This window comes from Trichoderma evansii (genome assembly GCF_050947405.1).
Source record: "Trichoderma evansii strain SZMC 28006 chromosome Unknown GGI43scaffold_26, whole genome shotgun sequence".
NCBI lineage: Eukaryota > Fungi > Ascomycota > Sordariomycetes > Hypocreales > Hypocreaceae > Trichoderma > Trichoderma evansii.
In genome coordinates, this window is record NW_028145180.1 from 111,585 (window position 1) to 126,965 (window position 15,381).

General features: G+C 45.2%; 6 protein-coding genes across 6 annotated transcripts; 2 read left to right on the forward strand and 4 right to left on the reverse strand.

Annotated features, from left to right (window-relative positions):
- The first annotated feature begins 318 nt into the window (after positions 1-318).
- On the forward strand, positions 319-1,740 carry GGI43DRAFT_219043 (inosine-uridine preferring nucleoside hydrolase domain-containing protein). The gene is made up of 4 exons (XM_083200317.1): positions 319-577; positions 633-724; positions 781-1,545; positions 1,603-1,740. Exons 1-3 carry the CDS (start codon positions 344-346, stop codon positions 1,541-1,543), a joined length of 1,089 nt encoding a protein of 362 aa, XP_083056476.1. The 5' UTR covers positions 319-343; the 3' UTR covers positions 1,544-1,545; positions 1,603-1,740.
- GGI43DRAFT_219045 (histidine phosphatase family protein) lies at positions 1,603-4,110 on the reverse strand. The gene is made up of 5 exons (XM_083200318.1): positions 3,698-4,110; positions 2,793-3,610; positions 2,590-2,733; positions 2,153-2,532; positions 1,603-2,095 (listed from the first exon to the last, which is right to left on the reverse strand). The coding sequence occupies exons 1-5, from the start codon at positions 3,831-3,833 to the stop codon at positions 1,903-1,905; spliced, it is 1,671 nt and encodes a 556-aa protein (XP_083056477.1). The 5' UTR covers positions 3,834-4,110; the 3' UTR covers positions 1,603-1,902.
- A 1,152-nt stretch (positions 4,111-5,262) lies between these two features.
- GGI43DRAFT_415779 (major facilitator superfamily domain-containing protein) lies at positions 5,263-7,254 on the reverse strand. The gene is made up of 8 exons (XM_083207190.1): positions 6,996-7,254; positions 6,878-6,932; positions 6,719-6,818; positions 6,576-6,660; positions 6,014-6,513; positions 5,717-5,956; positions 5,517-5,660; positions 5,263-5,463 (listed from the first exon to the last, which is right to left on the reverse strand). The coding sequence occupies exons 1-8, from the start codon at positions 7,145-7,147 to the stop codon at positions 5,420-5,422; spliced, it is 1,320 nt and encodes a 439-aa protein (XP_083056478.1). The 5' UTR covers positions 7,148-7,254; the 3' UTR covers positions 5,263-5,419.
- A 1,289-nt stretch (positions 7,255-8,543) lies between these two features.
- On the forward strand, positions 8,544-10,014 carry GGI43DRAFT_425534 (fungal specific transcription factor domain-containing protein; the record flags this gene model as incomplete). Its single annotated transcript, XM_083208524.1, has 5 exons — positions 8,544-8,565; positions 8,616-8,808; positions 8,875-9,258; positions 9,318-9,547; positions 9,602-10,014. The coding sequence occupies 5 exons, from the start codon at positions 8,544-8,546 to the stop codon at positions 10,012-10,014; spliced, it is 1,242 nt and encodes a 413-aa protein (XP_083056479.1).
- A 43-nt stretch (positions 10,015-10,057) lies between these two features.
- GGI43DRAFT_219059 (alpha/beta fold hydrolase) lies at positions 10,058-11,132 on the reverse strand. Its single transcript, XM_083200319.1, has one exon. It carries the CDS (start codon positions 10,957-10,959, stop codon positions 10,111-10,113), a length of 849 nt encoding a protein of 282 aa, XP_083056480.1. The 5' UTR covers positions 10,960-11,132; the 3' UTR covers positions 10,058-10,110.
- Positions 11,133-12,733: 1,601 nt separating this feature from the next.
- On the reverse strand, positions 12,734-15,276 carry GGI43DRAFT_387603 (uncharacterized protein; the record flags this gene model as incomplete). Its single annotated transcript, XM_083203955.1, has 7 exons — positions 12,734-13,880; positions 13,942-14,032; positions 14,120-14,445; positions 14,514-14,574; positions 14,637-14,691; positions 14,750-15,141; positions 15,213-15,276. The coding sequence occupies 7 exons, from the start codon at positions 15,274-15,276 to the stop codon at positions 12,734-12,736; spliced, it is 2,136 nt and encodes a 711-aa protein (XP_083056481.1).
- Positions 15,277-15,381: the final 105 nt, after the last annotated feature.

A 15,381-nucleotide genomic window follows, 5' to 3' on the forward strand; every position in this document is an offset into this window, starting at 1 on the left:
AAAAAGAATTCACTTTCTTTGTATAGTCAAAACCCATTGTAGAAATAATGTCCAAAAAGGGCCAGAAGCTATCTAATCTTTTATCACCAATGGTATATATACCTACATATAAAATTGATAAATCATCAAATGTAAGAGGACACAAAGTTGATTATGGAGTACCTCTGCAAGCTACAAGTAGCTACACGGAGTAGTCAAGTTACATGTAGTGTTACAGAATTACAGTGCGTAAGACAGTATAATATAATAATACATACTGTATGTTGATCGGCGAGTTACCTCAGCCGCGAGACTTCACAAGTGGCGGACATTCTTGTTGCCTTCCGTTCAGGTCAGAAACAAAATGTGCCTCATTTTCCTGCTTACGATAGTGTTGAGCGGCACTCTGGGGTTGGCAAGGGCTACAACACCATCAGCCAACGGCGGCCAGCCAATAATCCTGGACACAGATCTATTCAGCGACGTTGACGATGTGGGCGCCTTGACAATCGCAAACGTCTTACACAATTGTGGGTTGGCGGACCTGAGAGGCATTGCAATCAGCTCGCCATCTCACTATGGAGCCTTAGGAGCAAGTGTGCGTATACACTCCTTAAACTGCTGAAAGCCTGCTCGGTATTGAAGAAGAATAGGCCCTTTGCACATATTTTAACAACGAGGATATCCCGATCGCTGCTTTTCGGCCACTTACAAACGATACGTTCTTTGACAGTTACTTTTATTTGTCAGTTTTGTCTATGTGCTCATTTTTATGAGTATTCTATCTAACTGCTGTAGTAGATATGGCGAGTACGTCAGCAAACTGGCATACAACTGGCCCAGAAAAGTCAAGGAGTCGTCTTTGACCCCAACACCGGTAGAGTTATATCGCACTATCCTAAACTCTGCTGAAGATGAGAGCATTCATATCATCTCCATCGGCGGCCTCATCAACCTCGCCAATCTTCTGAAGTCTGAAGCGGATCATATAAGCCACTTATCTGGTACTCAACTTGTCTCGGCCAAAGTTGGCGAGCTGATTGTGATGGGGGGGCAGTATCCATCGGGCTGGGAGTATAACTTTGGCGGTATGGACCCAAAAAGCACCGCAGACGTTGTTAATAATTGGCCAAAGAATGTCAAAATCACCTACTCGGGTGATGAATTGGGTGGCAATGTCTTCTCTGGGAAGAGCTTCGCACAACGCTTTTCTCCAGATTCTCCAATTCTTAGCACCTACCAATGGTATGTCGGTCGAGGTTCTACCATCCGCCAATCATGGGATCCCATCACGACGCTGTATGGTATCTTAGGACTGGAATGGTTCCCGAAGCTGAGAATACGCCCAATGCTCGCCTATGCAAATGAGTTTGGCCACAACAGCGTCAACGCAGCCAATGGATCGAATGCGTGGGTCAATGATACTGGCGTAACTAATCAGCATTGGCTGTGTCTTGCAGATGGAGTCACAAATAGTAGTATGGCGAGACTACTTGATGAAATTATGACTCGTGACCCATCTGCTGGATGCTGTTTTCAGCATGGAATATCCGAGGATCTGTGAAGGTAAGATATCTACTGAGCAGCTCTTATTACTGTTTTCTAACAATATAGAGCGCATAGATCAACAGAATTTGCTTCAAAACTTAGATGTGTCGAAATACCCAAGTTGTTAACGACAGACGATTGTGATGAACAGATAATTCTGATACAATTTACATAACTAATCGTAAATACTGATCTGGTGCCATCACTAAAGAAATAAAGCTTTCGGCGGTATATTTGATTGGAAATTATGAGCAATCAACGGGTTCACCGCGATCGTTTTGTTAAATTATTATATATACAGCTAGAAGGATATTAATTAAATCATAATTCGTTATTTCGACGTAATAGGCTCTTTAGAGCCGATAAATTATGATTTTACTCTCTTGGGGCCCGGCCATTGTAATCGACTCCAGCCTTTGCCGTATAATTGGCGAAGCAGTCATAGTCGAAGTCAATCTCATCAATTCGTTTCTGCAAGACTGATACAACATGGTCGAAAGAACAAAGACCATCAGCATTCTCTGGGCATCCGTGATAAGAGTCTGCAATGGGAACGACAGCATCATTACTATTTACAGCATAATTAGTGCGTGAGTTGAGACCTGTGGAAGATTCGTATACTTACACCAAGAATCGGATCTGACGAGTAGGCTTAAAGGCTGGGCATTCCAAGATCTGCGTAGTGAAATGAGTTGCAAAGGGGACAATTTTGCTAGCCACAAAAGAGTTTCGCTTTTGGTTTCCAGAAAGACTCAGTGCTGGACCATTGAACAGAGCAGTCAGGTTGAACGCCGTCAGAGTGTCGAGAACGACGACTTCGTGAGTCGCATCAGCATAGATTGACTGATTCAGGGGGAAATAAGTTTTGTTGTCGTCATAAGTGAGATTCAGGGCAGAATCGGCGGTGGGAAACGAATGCGTGAAGCGGGCTACGAATTCCTGAAGATAACCTTTGCCCTGTGCGGCGGCAACTGGAGATCCTGGGCCGTTGTTGTAGTAGAATGACTGGACTAGTCAGCAAATATACTTGCTGGAAGGCTAAATATGAAATAAATGACTTACCAGATCATAGTAATATTCGTAGTTAATAAAATCTTCCTCGGTGAAAAGATTGCAGAAAGTCGAGTAGCCGAGAGCATGAGTTTCATAAGAGCAGAGTTGAAGCATGGCGATAGCATCAGTGGCGGTAAGATTCAGCCCGAAGATCTAAAAATCTCAGTAACGAATCCTATAATTATTTCTGATAATCATCATTTGCGGCTTACCTGGGACTGCAGTCGAGCAATCGTGCTGTTAAAGGCATTTGCAGCGAATTTTGTTGCCACCGTAGATCCAATGCTTCCGCGGCTAGCGACATTCGAATTGGTGCAGACTTCATATGGAGCACCCGAATTGTTCACACCGGGATTCTCAACCAAGATCTCAATGTTCACTTGGTCCAAGTATTCGGGCACGCCAAAGAAGCCAGCAGCAAAGTTCTCAGCCGTCTTGACCATGCGGTCTTGAGATTCGGTGCGGAAGACCGGAATCGTGCCGCTGGCAGTAAAATTGTTTAAAAGATTACCGTATAGCTGACGGTAAGCGACTCCGAGATTGAAGTTTTGGCTGCGACCAAAGGGCGTCAACAGCTCGGCACCGAGTTTATAAGTCCAATCAGAGAGGAAAGCCAACTCTCCAGTGACTTTAAACCCGCCCGCCAGAGTCGCATTTTGAACTTTTTGAGCAAAAGTAGCAGGAGCGGCGCCGCTGGTAGGATAACGAGCACCGTGACGGTACAGCAGATGTAATTGGACAATGTTGCAGCCATCCGGAATTAAAGGGCTGGCGTCAGGCAGGTCATAGTCTGCCGAAGACACAGAATACCAAGGAGAGAGATTTCCCCAGTATTTGGTAATGTCAAAGCCCTTACCAAACTTGCTTGCTCCCCAGGGCTGCGGCGCGACCAGCGGAAAGCTATCTGAAGGTCCATCATTGTAAGGGTAGATTGGGGCGGTTTGAATTGCAGCCGGTTCTGCTCCCGTGGGTGTCGGGCCCGGGTATCCTACCTTGGACTCGGGCGGAAATAATTTAGAGTTGACATTTGCTTAGTGGCAGCGCCATCAGCATTTTGATCTGGATATCATCTATTCTCTTTGTCTTATATCAGACAACATTTCAAGGATTGACTTACTACCAGCTGGAGGATAAGAATTTGATGTAGCAGCGCCAGCAATGCTCAACACCTCAATAGTATTCAAGCTTCTGGCTGAGCAAACTTCTGCTAGCAATGCAACCATGAAGGTTGATGAGAGCGTGTCGGATCTCATCTTGGCATTGATGATTTAGAATGCTCCACTTCAGTGAGGTCAATAGTGAGAGTTTTCCAATTGATTTAAGCAAATTCCAAGAATTCCCGTAAGGATCTGCTCGTAACTCCCATCATTATATAGTCAGAGGCGCATTCAGCCCATGTTACTGCTGTCGGTGTATAAGGATAAGGCTGCCTGTGCCGATAGCCAACAGATAAATCTACACTGTGAGCCAATCAGGGGGTAGACTAATGGCACGTTGTTTGTGATTTATAAAATGCGGTATAGCTTGAAGGATAGAATCGCCAAATCGAGAGCATGTCAATTTATTAATGTGGTATGACGGAAATCCTGTGGGGTCCGATTGTTGGGCGATCGATTGTCGCTACTACTGCCACTAATATACAGTATGAAGGGAATATATCTTCAACGGGCGACCCTTATTATCTAATAGCTTAAACTTGCACTTTCTATATAGACCTTTTTTTTTTTCTTAACTCAATTATAGTACAGAAAAAATTAGTTCCAGTGGAGGTCAAGTTACATCGTCTGCCTGAAAGTAGAAAATAAATCCTGCAGTATGATCACTGTTCACCGATTCGTTGCCTCTCTCCGAACTGGCTGTTTGCACAGCCCACGTCTATCTTCATCGGGCAACGCTTACTGACGCGTACAGCAATGAATGGTAGTCGTGAGTGTTTCGCCACGTGCTCTGAGTAGAAATACTGATGGAAGTTCTCTCGGTCAAGAAAACGATTGCTCTCGTCAGCCAGCAGCCGGAGCAGAGCCTGGTCATGGCGGAGTGGAGTCCAGAAGCTGTCACTCTTCAGTAGTGCAGACTTGGGACCCATAGTCGCGCAAATAAAATCGTGCAATTGCTTCTATAGGTTGCTGGTCTACGTAGCCTTGGCAGCCAACGTGTATACAGGGATTGCTGCCGATTAAGCCGAAGGTCCACAGCGATGATCCAACTCAGGATTCTTATGGAATAATAGCAAGGATGGCATTATATCTCTCGTGGAAAATGATAACGGAGCTTGACTTGGGAGACTTATAACGCTAATAGCTGAACTAGGCCTAGACTGGTATTTTTTCTCTTCCCGAGATATGTTATTTGACTATTGAGATAGTGCTGCATGTTTATATTATTCAGTATATAGCAAAGCTTTGCATTGGATCGCCAGACACTCTTTGAGCTTTTATAACTGTGGCAAGCGCCAAGGAAGAAAGTCTAGCGACTCCTCTACGGATTTTAAACGGCTCAGTCTAGATAGGTTGTTATCCGACCCTTCGATACCGCAAAGTTGGACAGCAACACAAGGTTTCTAAACACTTGGCAGTTTATACAATGACATTTTTTCTTTAATTTAAGGAGCGACATCGATGACAATACTATTATTAATATGCTGTTTCTAACCCACCAAATGCAATCTATATGCTATTGAGCGCAACATCTAAAAATAACCTCAACCGAATAATATATAAACGTGGCCTATTAATCTACAAAAATGATCATGTCTAACGAGCATGAAAATGCTATGCTGTGCTTTTTTCGTAGCTCATATGTCTGACCCATCAAATAGCCAAATGTGCTTATAATCCTCTCATTTGCGATATAGTTCACCTTTCTTGATAGTTAGAATTAGGGCTGCAAACAAGGTGTTAGCTATTTGCCGCTCCAGATGATAACACAAAACCTACAGCAAATGCTAGCCGCGACGAACATCACGCCAGCGTAGACTTGTACGTCGAGAAAGCCGTCTGTGCCAGGCTTCCTCAAGCTAAGTGCAATCGCCTCAGCAAAAGTATAAGGGATCGCTAATGTCAGCGTTGAAAGAGATATGACTGAGCAAACAATATTAGCGGTCCTATCCTTCTGGAATCTGAAAGTTTGCACATACCAGCTTGCATCTTTTCCAGGCCAAAGATTGATGTTGTCATAACCGCAAACGTAGCCCACATGATGCTGGGAAACATGCCCAATAATCCGTATACCATGAGTGCCCCATAGGACTTGCCACCGAAGACCCAGATGAAAAATGTAAATAAAGCGGACATAAAAGTTCCAAGTGTGTTTACTCTAATTGTGCCGAATCTGTCGCCCATGAAACCGATGACCGGACGCCCTATACCAGTCGAAACTGTGATAGCAAAAGCGTTAGTATTATGAAGCTCACCAAGAGGAATTTTTTACTAACGGTTGAACATTGCAGACACCAGAGAGCCTTGCTGTGCAGAAAATCCAACTTGCTGAGCATAAGCTGATAGAGAGAAAACTACAGCAACATAGCCAAAACTAGACAACCATCCCCATCCTAAGAATAGCCAGAAGTCAAGCATTTTGAAAAGATCCCGGTCGAATGCAGTGAGCGGGGCTTTTGCGCCCTTACTGGGATCTTTTAGAAAAAGAGCACTGGTTATAAGCACAACAAAACATATGATGGCCATAATCCTAAACGTCCAAGCAATTCCCATGCGTTGAATCATGGCGTTTGCCGCCAGAGAATATGTGAGGCCGCCAAACCCTGTACCGCCTGTTGCGATGCCATTTGCGAGAGCTCGCTGTTTCTTGAACCACTTGGCAATAAGGCCGGCAGTTGCGGTATAACAAATTCCCATACCAACGCCGTAGCAAACTCCTTGACTGAGAATGAGCTGCCAGATAGTTTTCGAGAAAGATGCTGCAACATAAGCGCCACTGTAAGCGTTTATAAGTGAGCATTTTGATAATATGGTAATCGGAGAGGAGGGAGAGCGTACGATATAAACAGTCCACCAGTGATGACAGTCACTCGTAGGCCTACTTTGCGCAAAAGTATTGTGGCGAGTGGAGATACGATAAAAGCTTGAAAATATGTCAGAAATCTCCTTGCCAATAAGCAGTACCGTAGCTGTATACGAACCAACTGAAAAACTGAGACCCCCGACAAAAGCGAATTGTAAAGGCGTCGCTCCTGGAAAATGGTCATGCGCAAGATAGTATGCTAAAAATACACCAAACATCTGGGTGTTATTGTCAATACATATCCCCAATACATCTTATATCCGCAGCAAACACTTACCGAATTGATGCCAAAAGAATGTGCCAATATCAGCCAGACAGCAGCTACCACGACCCTATCGTAGGATTTATGAGTATCAATAACATCAAAAAATCATTCTTTTCCCATTGGGTCTTACCAGCCATAACCGCCTTCTTTAAATTCCACCTCCTCGTGAGTGGTTTTCTCTGTATCTGTAGGACCATTTTGCGAACTAAGCTCCGTGACCTCTCCCTCGTCCAAAGGTTGGACCACGCCGGATGGTGTTTCAAAATCCTCGTCAGAGCCCATGTCTCAAATAGTGCTTTACTGGTATCTGCAAAGTACCAAAGAAATATTTGAAAAGTGACTGAAACATTTCTCTAGCCTGTCATTTATACCATCGAGGTGGTCATTGCAATGACAACCGAGGAGCATCTCCTCGCTGTATCTCCGACACTATGCCCCAAGTAGCAAGATTTAACACCAAATCAAGCCAGTAAAAATTGAAGGATATCTCCGGTGAGTCGCAGCCAATCATATATGGCTTTTATCTCCTGCTGCTACTCTACTATCCAATTATAAGACCGGCTTATTTCCTGGGGTGCCCCGCAACCCCAGTTTCTCAGCATGGCTCACTTTCATCGTCATTCTGAGAGTCTGTCTGGCATCGAAATTTTCATTATATTCAGTCTTAATCATCTTTTCTCCTTAACACGATATCTCCGCGCTTCATACTCCATCAACGTTTTCATAATCACTGTTCTCCGGATACAAGCTCGGTAAGCCCGGACAATGGACGAAAAGCCGCCCAGGCCTACGTCGGCCATACCACGCCGTAAGCGCAATCGACTTCGAAAATCTTGTCATCCATGTCGCCTCCGGAAATCAAAATGCGATGGAACTCGACCTTCTTGCCTTACATGTTTAAGCAGAGGACAGTCTAATTTATGTGTATATGAACAACCTCATCTTGGACAATCCAAGACAACGTCAATCCAGTATGTTAGCTCGGCTCTAGTATGACGTTGACTTCATAAGCGCACAAGCTAAGTTGATGCCTCATCAAGGAATATACCTTCTCTTTCTCCAAATCTCAAGATCAATTTTGAGAGCTCATCTACCGGAACACCTGGTGAAACTCTTATAGGGCCTACCCCTGATTCTACTCTTCATGCCTCATCTAAATCGTTGTCACCAGAGATTATTCGCAGGGAGAGCGAGATTACCATCTCCAGTGAGAATCCTCAGCCACTGGAAAAAGCCGTCCGCCAAGGCGAATCCATATTCGGACCACCCTCGACTCATGCTTTTATAAGCCGAGTTGCTGCCACGATCGAGCCACTCAACAAGAAATCAGAGCTGCCCAGTAACTTTTCGTCAGGAATGCCATATCTCAACGACCCAATTGGGTTTACAGTCTCAAATACTAATGATTTTGGCATGGATATTGATGCTCTTTTATTGCCTGAAAAGAAATTGGCCGACTCCCTTATTAACACGTATTGGCGATACTCGCATCCAATATTTCCCGTGCTACACTGGCCTAGTTTCATGAAGAAGTATGATAATCTTTGGAGATCCACAGAGTCTTTTTCACTGTCAAAGTATACGGGCAATGATATGCTTTTACTTTCCATAGTCAATGTTGTCTTAGCCATTGGCTGCCAGCGGTCTGAACACTGTCCAGCCAACTGGAGAAAGAGAGATGCCGAATCCTTATATAGGCGGTCAGTCCGCTTAGTATCTGCTGAAACTCTGGACGAGTACTCTTTTCAAGCGGTACAGTTATTCCTACTAAGGGTAATTTACCTTCAATATACGTCCTTTGCCTCAAGATGCTGGAGCACGCTTGGCGTTGCCCAGAGAGCTGCTTACGGCCTTGGACTTCATAAAGATATCCCCGAGTCAACAAACCAGCTAGAACGGGAGATGAGACGTAGGGTATGGCATACTTCCCTTGTAATGGATAGGTAAAGATCATATGTTTAACGTTGGATCCAAAGCGGGAAACGAAATGCTAATTTACAAGATAATAGTATAGCCTCATATACGTTCGGGTGGCCTATGGCGATGAGCAGAGCAAATTCAGTGCCAATTCCGCAAGCAATTGACGACGAATACCTATTAGAAGAAGGCGAAGGCCACCAGCCAGCAAATAAACCTTCCAGGTTAGATTTCTTTCGCTACTATCTCACGCTGTGCGAGGTTCCTCGCGAGATTACAGATTGCATGCATGCATTTGGGCAGAACTCGATTGAACAGAGTTCAACTACATCCTTAACTCAATATATCAGCGAAATGCCACAATATTGTCTACAGTTGGACGATATGTTAGGCAATTTGCCGAGCCAGCTTCAAGAGGCAAATGACCCTGTTGTTGAAGAATGTTTCAGGGTTCAAGGCCTAGTTCTGAGAATACGGTAAGCGGGAAAAAGAATATTTCGGAGCGGTCGTCATGCTAACTCTTCTTCTTACCTAGTTCCATCTATGTCAGACTTTCCATTCTTCGCCCGTGTCTTTTAGCGACTGTTGCAAACCGTACAATACGTTCAGAGCTATTAAGAGCCAAAAGTGGCAATACAAGCCTGGCTATGGGTCTGCTCAACGATATCAATAAGCTTTGCGTCTCCACGGCACGAACAGTTATTGATAAAGTGCATAAAAACTGTCACCTTATGTATCAAGCCTCTACTTGGCATACATTACGAGGTAAGCCAGTCAACGTAAGATTTCTAATACTTGCACCAATCTAATTCTTTGCAGTCACTTTTGGTTCGGCGACAGTCCTCTTAGCGGCTAGCTTACTCCCAGATTTGCACGTTGATTTGGACCAAGAGCCAGATAAGACTACATGGGAACAGACCGTTGAAATCTTTGAACGCTATCTGTCTTACGATATCTCTGCACAGGGGGGCATTCAGGCGTTACGAGATTATCGGCAGAAGTTTGAAATGGCTAAGAAGCGTGAGGAACCATCGAAAACCGAACCAGGTCGCACTGATGTACTACCAGTTTCTCAGGGCAGTACAATGGTTGGACTGTCTGCTGAAATTTCTACCGGGTTGGATAACGTATTTCTCGGAACTGGCGCCCCGGATCCTGATGGGGATCTCTCACAAGCATTCTATGATTGGAATTGGCTTGATTTTGACATTACGGAGGTGATGAGACCCTAGAATCTTTTGACGCAATTAATTTTAGAGATATACCTGTCGGATTAAAATTTTATATATAGATAGACGACCATACACTGTATAAAATAAATTAATTAACTATGAAGTACAAAACTCTACAATGTCTCTGAATGTCTCTTCCCCTTTTTCGATCCATGGAAAATGGCCACACTGCTCATATATCACAATCTTAGATCCAACAATTCCTCGCTGAGTCACAATACCCTGCGTTGGTGTGCAAACTGGATCTGCTTGGCAAAAGATCATGAATGTTTTTGCTGTGACTTTGCCGAGTTCCTGCTCTTGGTAATGAGCTTCTCGGTCATTCCCATGTAGAAGCCGGTAGTTCCACAGAGGAACAGTTTGAACGCTATTTAATTCTTTAGACAGAATAGAAGCATCAAAATCGTAAAAGTAGACCGGAAGAAAGGAGCGAATTTTTCGAGCGAATTCCTCGTCAGAGAGATCATCCCACGAAGAAGTCCATGCTTTGAGTGGTGCATGCATTCTCGGATCCCGTTTCTTTTCAATGATCGAGTTTTTTAATGAAATACTGTCATCAAAGCCATCTAGACGATGATTTAAGAGAACAAGACGGTCCACCGCGTCTGGATATCTTATAGCATACCAAAGAGCAATTGTGCCGCCACCTGAGTGACCCAACAGATATGGGATTTTTTCCAACTGCAATTCCTGTCGAAGGTACTCTATATCATCCGCGAGATTCCAACAAATCATTTCAGATGCGTTTGGCCTTGTAGATTTTCCATTTCCCCTAAACTCGAGATAAACCAGGGTAAACGTCTGTTCCAGCGGGGTGAGGCCTTCTTGAAGGTACTTTGAAGAGAGTCCCCAAGCTGGCGGCGCAACGATCATAATAGGCCCGTTGCCGCGCCTAAAATAATGCAGCTTGGAACCTATCACCGTCTCGAATAGCCTCTCTTCCATTTTTAATGAATTTTTGATATGTTTCCATACAATATGAGGGATGCATGCAAACTAGGCTTCAACTCTTATCGTGATTGATTCAGGATAGTCCATGATGTGCTGCTTAAAGCAGTTAAATAAGTATTAGAGAGCACCCATGAGCGGGCGGCTATTTCCAGATCAGTAGGTTCAATATGTTGAGATTGGGGAGTGTTCTGGGGTTGATCCTATTCAACACTTTTGCCATGAGAGAATCCCCAATCAGCTCCACAATTTTTTAGCCCAGCCACCATTTCTTGGGGACCAGGCTCAGCATAGAGAAGTTGATGTGTATTGCACAATGTATGGCGGTAGAGCAATCATGTGGAAGCGAGTGTTTCTTTTCAAATTCTTATTTAACAAGCTCTTTAACTGTACCAATGTCTAAGATTCAACAAAAATATGTGCTTGAGACTCACATGATTCTTATCGTTGACAAGAGGGCGTCAGTTCCGGATCGCTGGGGTCCGTTAGCTACAGTGCGAAGAGGCACTAGGTTTTAATACAAGCTGACCAGAAGTAATTCTTATAAGATTAGTTGATATGAGTACATCAGATATTAGCTAGTGTTAATTATATCGTAACTACTATTTATGGCAAGTTTAAAAAGACCTCCAACATCTTTGAGTAGTTAATTGTGCCCAAACCAGTAGTTGGATCCCATCCGAGTGTGGCATTGAAAGCTGAAGATTCGCAGATTGAATTATTGCCAGAAGTAATATCGTTGAAGATACCAGGGTTCTGGTAAAAGGTAGGGTTCACAAATCCCACAGGGGATTTTCCAACTACAAGGCACTCTTCATTCACTCGATTGATCAATGAGGCAAAGATTGGAGTAGAAGCACCAGTTCCTAAAGCATTATGGAAGCCGCATCAGGGGTTGTGAACATGGGCAGATTCCAGCCGACAGCAACATCGGGAAACCCAAGACCAGAAGTATTATAGGCATCAGTTGGTAGCCTATTATACTTTTTGTTGTAGTTTTCAACTACCTCATCTTGGTACCACTTGTACGGGACGATATTAATACGGCCGTTAATACTATTTAAAACGAAGAGCGAGCTTCCTTTATAGCACCAGTGTTCTCCTGAAGACCATATTAACCCATGTCTAGGCTCGTATTCCCGGAATCGATCGGCAACAAACAGCCCTAGAAGTACAATCTCAGACTATGTGAGATTCCTTACTTGTTCTGATCGGGCAATTTAGCAGCTCTGTCTATACCCCAATCAACCTGGGCATGCTATTTCTCGCGTTATTACTATAGAGCCCCGCGTTCCCATCTGACGCAAATAGAGCCATTGCGCCCGCTGTTGCCATGATGATCTGGGATAAAATATTAATTGGGACCTTTCTCACCCCTAGCGCCTCAGACAGCGGGCACTCGCAATATTTTGCGCCTTGCTCGATTCACCATCATTCAACAGTTGAAAATCCATGTCGTATCACTGGCTCTCTATACAGTTCACAAAAAGGAGAGAAGAGAAGGATGAGCCGACAGCTGCGAAAGGAATAATTATTTGGAATCTCACGCAGAAGTTGGCTCAGCAAATGCAGCTATTGCGTGTTTTGATCGTTATACAGACAGACGGGGTACTTCCATTTAATGTATTGAGAGCTTCAGCGTAACTGTATTTCTTAACATAAACTTCTCGTAATAGTTTTCATTATCATTACACAGTTATCTAGCCTATTAAAATTCGCCACGAGTCGCCCTGCGTTCGTTCTGCTACAAGAGCAGGCTATTACCTCGCTATTAGATATAAAATGCAACAAGCATAATCGCAACGACCATCTGGGTGTTTGTCATCGCACCCGCAAACAAACCAGCTGCTCCGTTCTTGGGAATGGAGGGAATTGAGGAGGATGGAAGACCAGATGAGGCCGTATTGGTGGAACCACCAGGAGTCTGTTGAGAACCTGGCGCGCCAGTCTCACCCGCTGCAGAGCTCTCTGGGCCAGCTGGTTCAGTGGACCCATTAACAATAATCTCAGAGCCTGAAGTGGGCAACGACAACGTGGTGCCTCCCAGAGTAACTGCAGGTCCTCCAGGGATCAAGGTTGTAGATCCATGGACGAACTCTGACTGAGAGTTCTCGGTGAAGGTCGCCGAGCCCACTGCAATGATGGAAGTGGGAGGAGCTCCGTTGCCAGTATTTTGGGGATTCGCGGAAGAGCCTGCAGCACCACCTCCGTTTTGGTTTCCAGAGCCATTTCCAGAGCCATTGCTGCCACTTCCACTGCCACCGTTTCCACTGCCACCGTTTCCTCCAGAGTTGCCACCGCTGCCTGAGCTATTGTCGTCAGATCCATTGGGAGGTGAGCCGCTGCCATTACCATTGCCCGAGCCGTTACCACCTCCATTAGAGCCTCCATTGCCGCCTCCGTTACCGCTGCCTCCGTTACCACCGCTGCTACCTCCACCGTTGCTACCTCCACCGTTGCTGCCGCCTCCAGGAGTGCCAGAGGGGTTGGAAGCAGAAGTGCCACTGCCACTGCCGCCGCTACCAGCTCCATTTGATGAGCTTGCTGGTGGAGGGGGGTTGTTGCTACTACCACCTCCAGCTCCCTGAGATGAAGATGAAGGCGGCGGGGGAGGAGGGGGGTTGCTGGAACTAGACTGGGGTGGAGGAGGAGGGTTGCTGGAACTGGATGGGGGAGGAGGAGGAGGAGGAGGGTTACTGGTACTGGATGGAGGGGGAGGTGGTGGTGGAGTCGAAGTCGACGAAGGAGGTGGTGGTGGAGTCGAAGTCGACGAAGGAGGTGGTGGCGGCGGCGTCGATGTTGGAGGAGAGTTCGTTGTCCTGGGTGGGGTAGCAGCTGTAGTTGTAGCTGGCGGCGGAGTAGTAGTCGGCGGCACGAGAGCAGTTACAGAGCTGAGCGCCGAAGGAGGATCGTAGAATCTAAATCAGACAAATGTTATGAGAATGATTCCCAGTTATTCAAACCCAATTAAACACTTACCCGCCGAAACCATCACTGATACAAGACGCCCAAGCGGGGTCTAAGCTCCTGACTCGATCTGGAATTACAATCGTGGGATGGCAAGGATCGGCTGTTGAGAAAGAAAGAGTTAGCAAAAATAGCCATCTAGTAATAGTTGAATAGTAGCATGAAACGTGTCAGACGGATCAAAACATACGCGAAGAATTCACTGCGTTGGAAGGATTTCCAGGGATGTAGTTGTATCCAAGGATCGTTGAGCAGTTCCTTTCCAGGTCTTTCGTGTTAAGTGCAGCATACCCAACCTGGGTGTAAAAAGTGTCGGTTTCGGTAGTGGTAACGACGTTACCATCTGTGGCTGTTGCGACTTGGGTGATTGTTTCAGAGCCTGACGGGGCGAAAACAACGGTTGATAGTTCGTCAGGGTCAAATCCAACTGTAATGTTGGTAAAGGGCTGGCCAACTAGGCCACAGTAGTCAAATGCAGAGAGTGAAGAGAAACCGATGTATATGGAAGGAGATTGGCTACGATGGAATGTGTTAGGGATGCTGAAGAATATTTCGAGACTTGCTCTCAGGATGTGCATTCTTACAAGGTATATCCATTTGATACGAAAGAGGTAACAGGGGCAAAGCCAGATGATGTTGCGGTAACTTATGAAATGTTAGCTCATAGATTACTGGTTTTCATGCCAAAGTGATGAGGTAGAATTTACCATCAGCCCAGTAGAATACTTCCACCGTGGAGGCAGCGATTGTACAACTATAGCACTAAAGAGGAATCAGCATCGCCAAAGTCATGTCCAAATACTGCCAAATAAAAACTTACACATGGTGATGATGCAGACCCATACCACACATTCGTTTGAGCGTCAATAAAGTTTCCTGTAACTGTCGCGGTCTCAACAGTGTTTACAACAGTTGTCACTACGGACGTTGTGACTGTCGAGCCGCTTGTAAGAGTCTCCGTAAATGTAGTGATTCCAGTTCCGATAGTCCTAGTAAGCGTCCGCGTCGGGCTTACTGTTGTTTCTAGCCAGCTAAACGCTTGCTCCAGACATGTGCATTGCAAATCATGATCAGTGGATAGACCTTGATATTCTTGAAGAATAATCGCTGGAAAGTCACTCTGGGCGCCGCATGTGACATTCGCAATGTCAGTACTCCTAGGCGGGATAGTAGTGAATGTCGGAGGTTGAGTGATCGTGGCATTAGACGCAACTATATAACAAAAATAGAAGTAAGCATTGCTTTTAAATTGAGATCCAGTATTGTAGTTACTTGTAACTTACATGGCGACGCCCGCACGGCAGTGCCGAGGGCAAGCAGAGCAAGAGCTCTTGATAGACCAGCCATAGTCTCAACCGTAGCACAGGTATGTTGAAAACGAACGACTTGAAAATAGCAAAGAGAAGGAAAGAATTTGTCCGCGAGCACCGCGTAGTTGGAGATATATGCGGG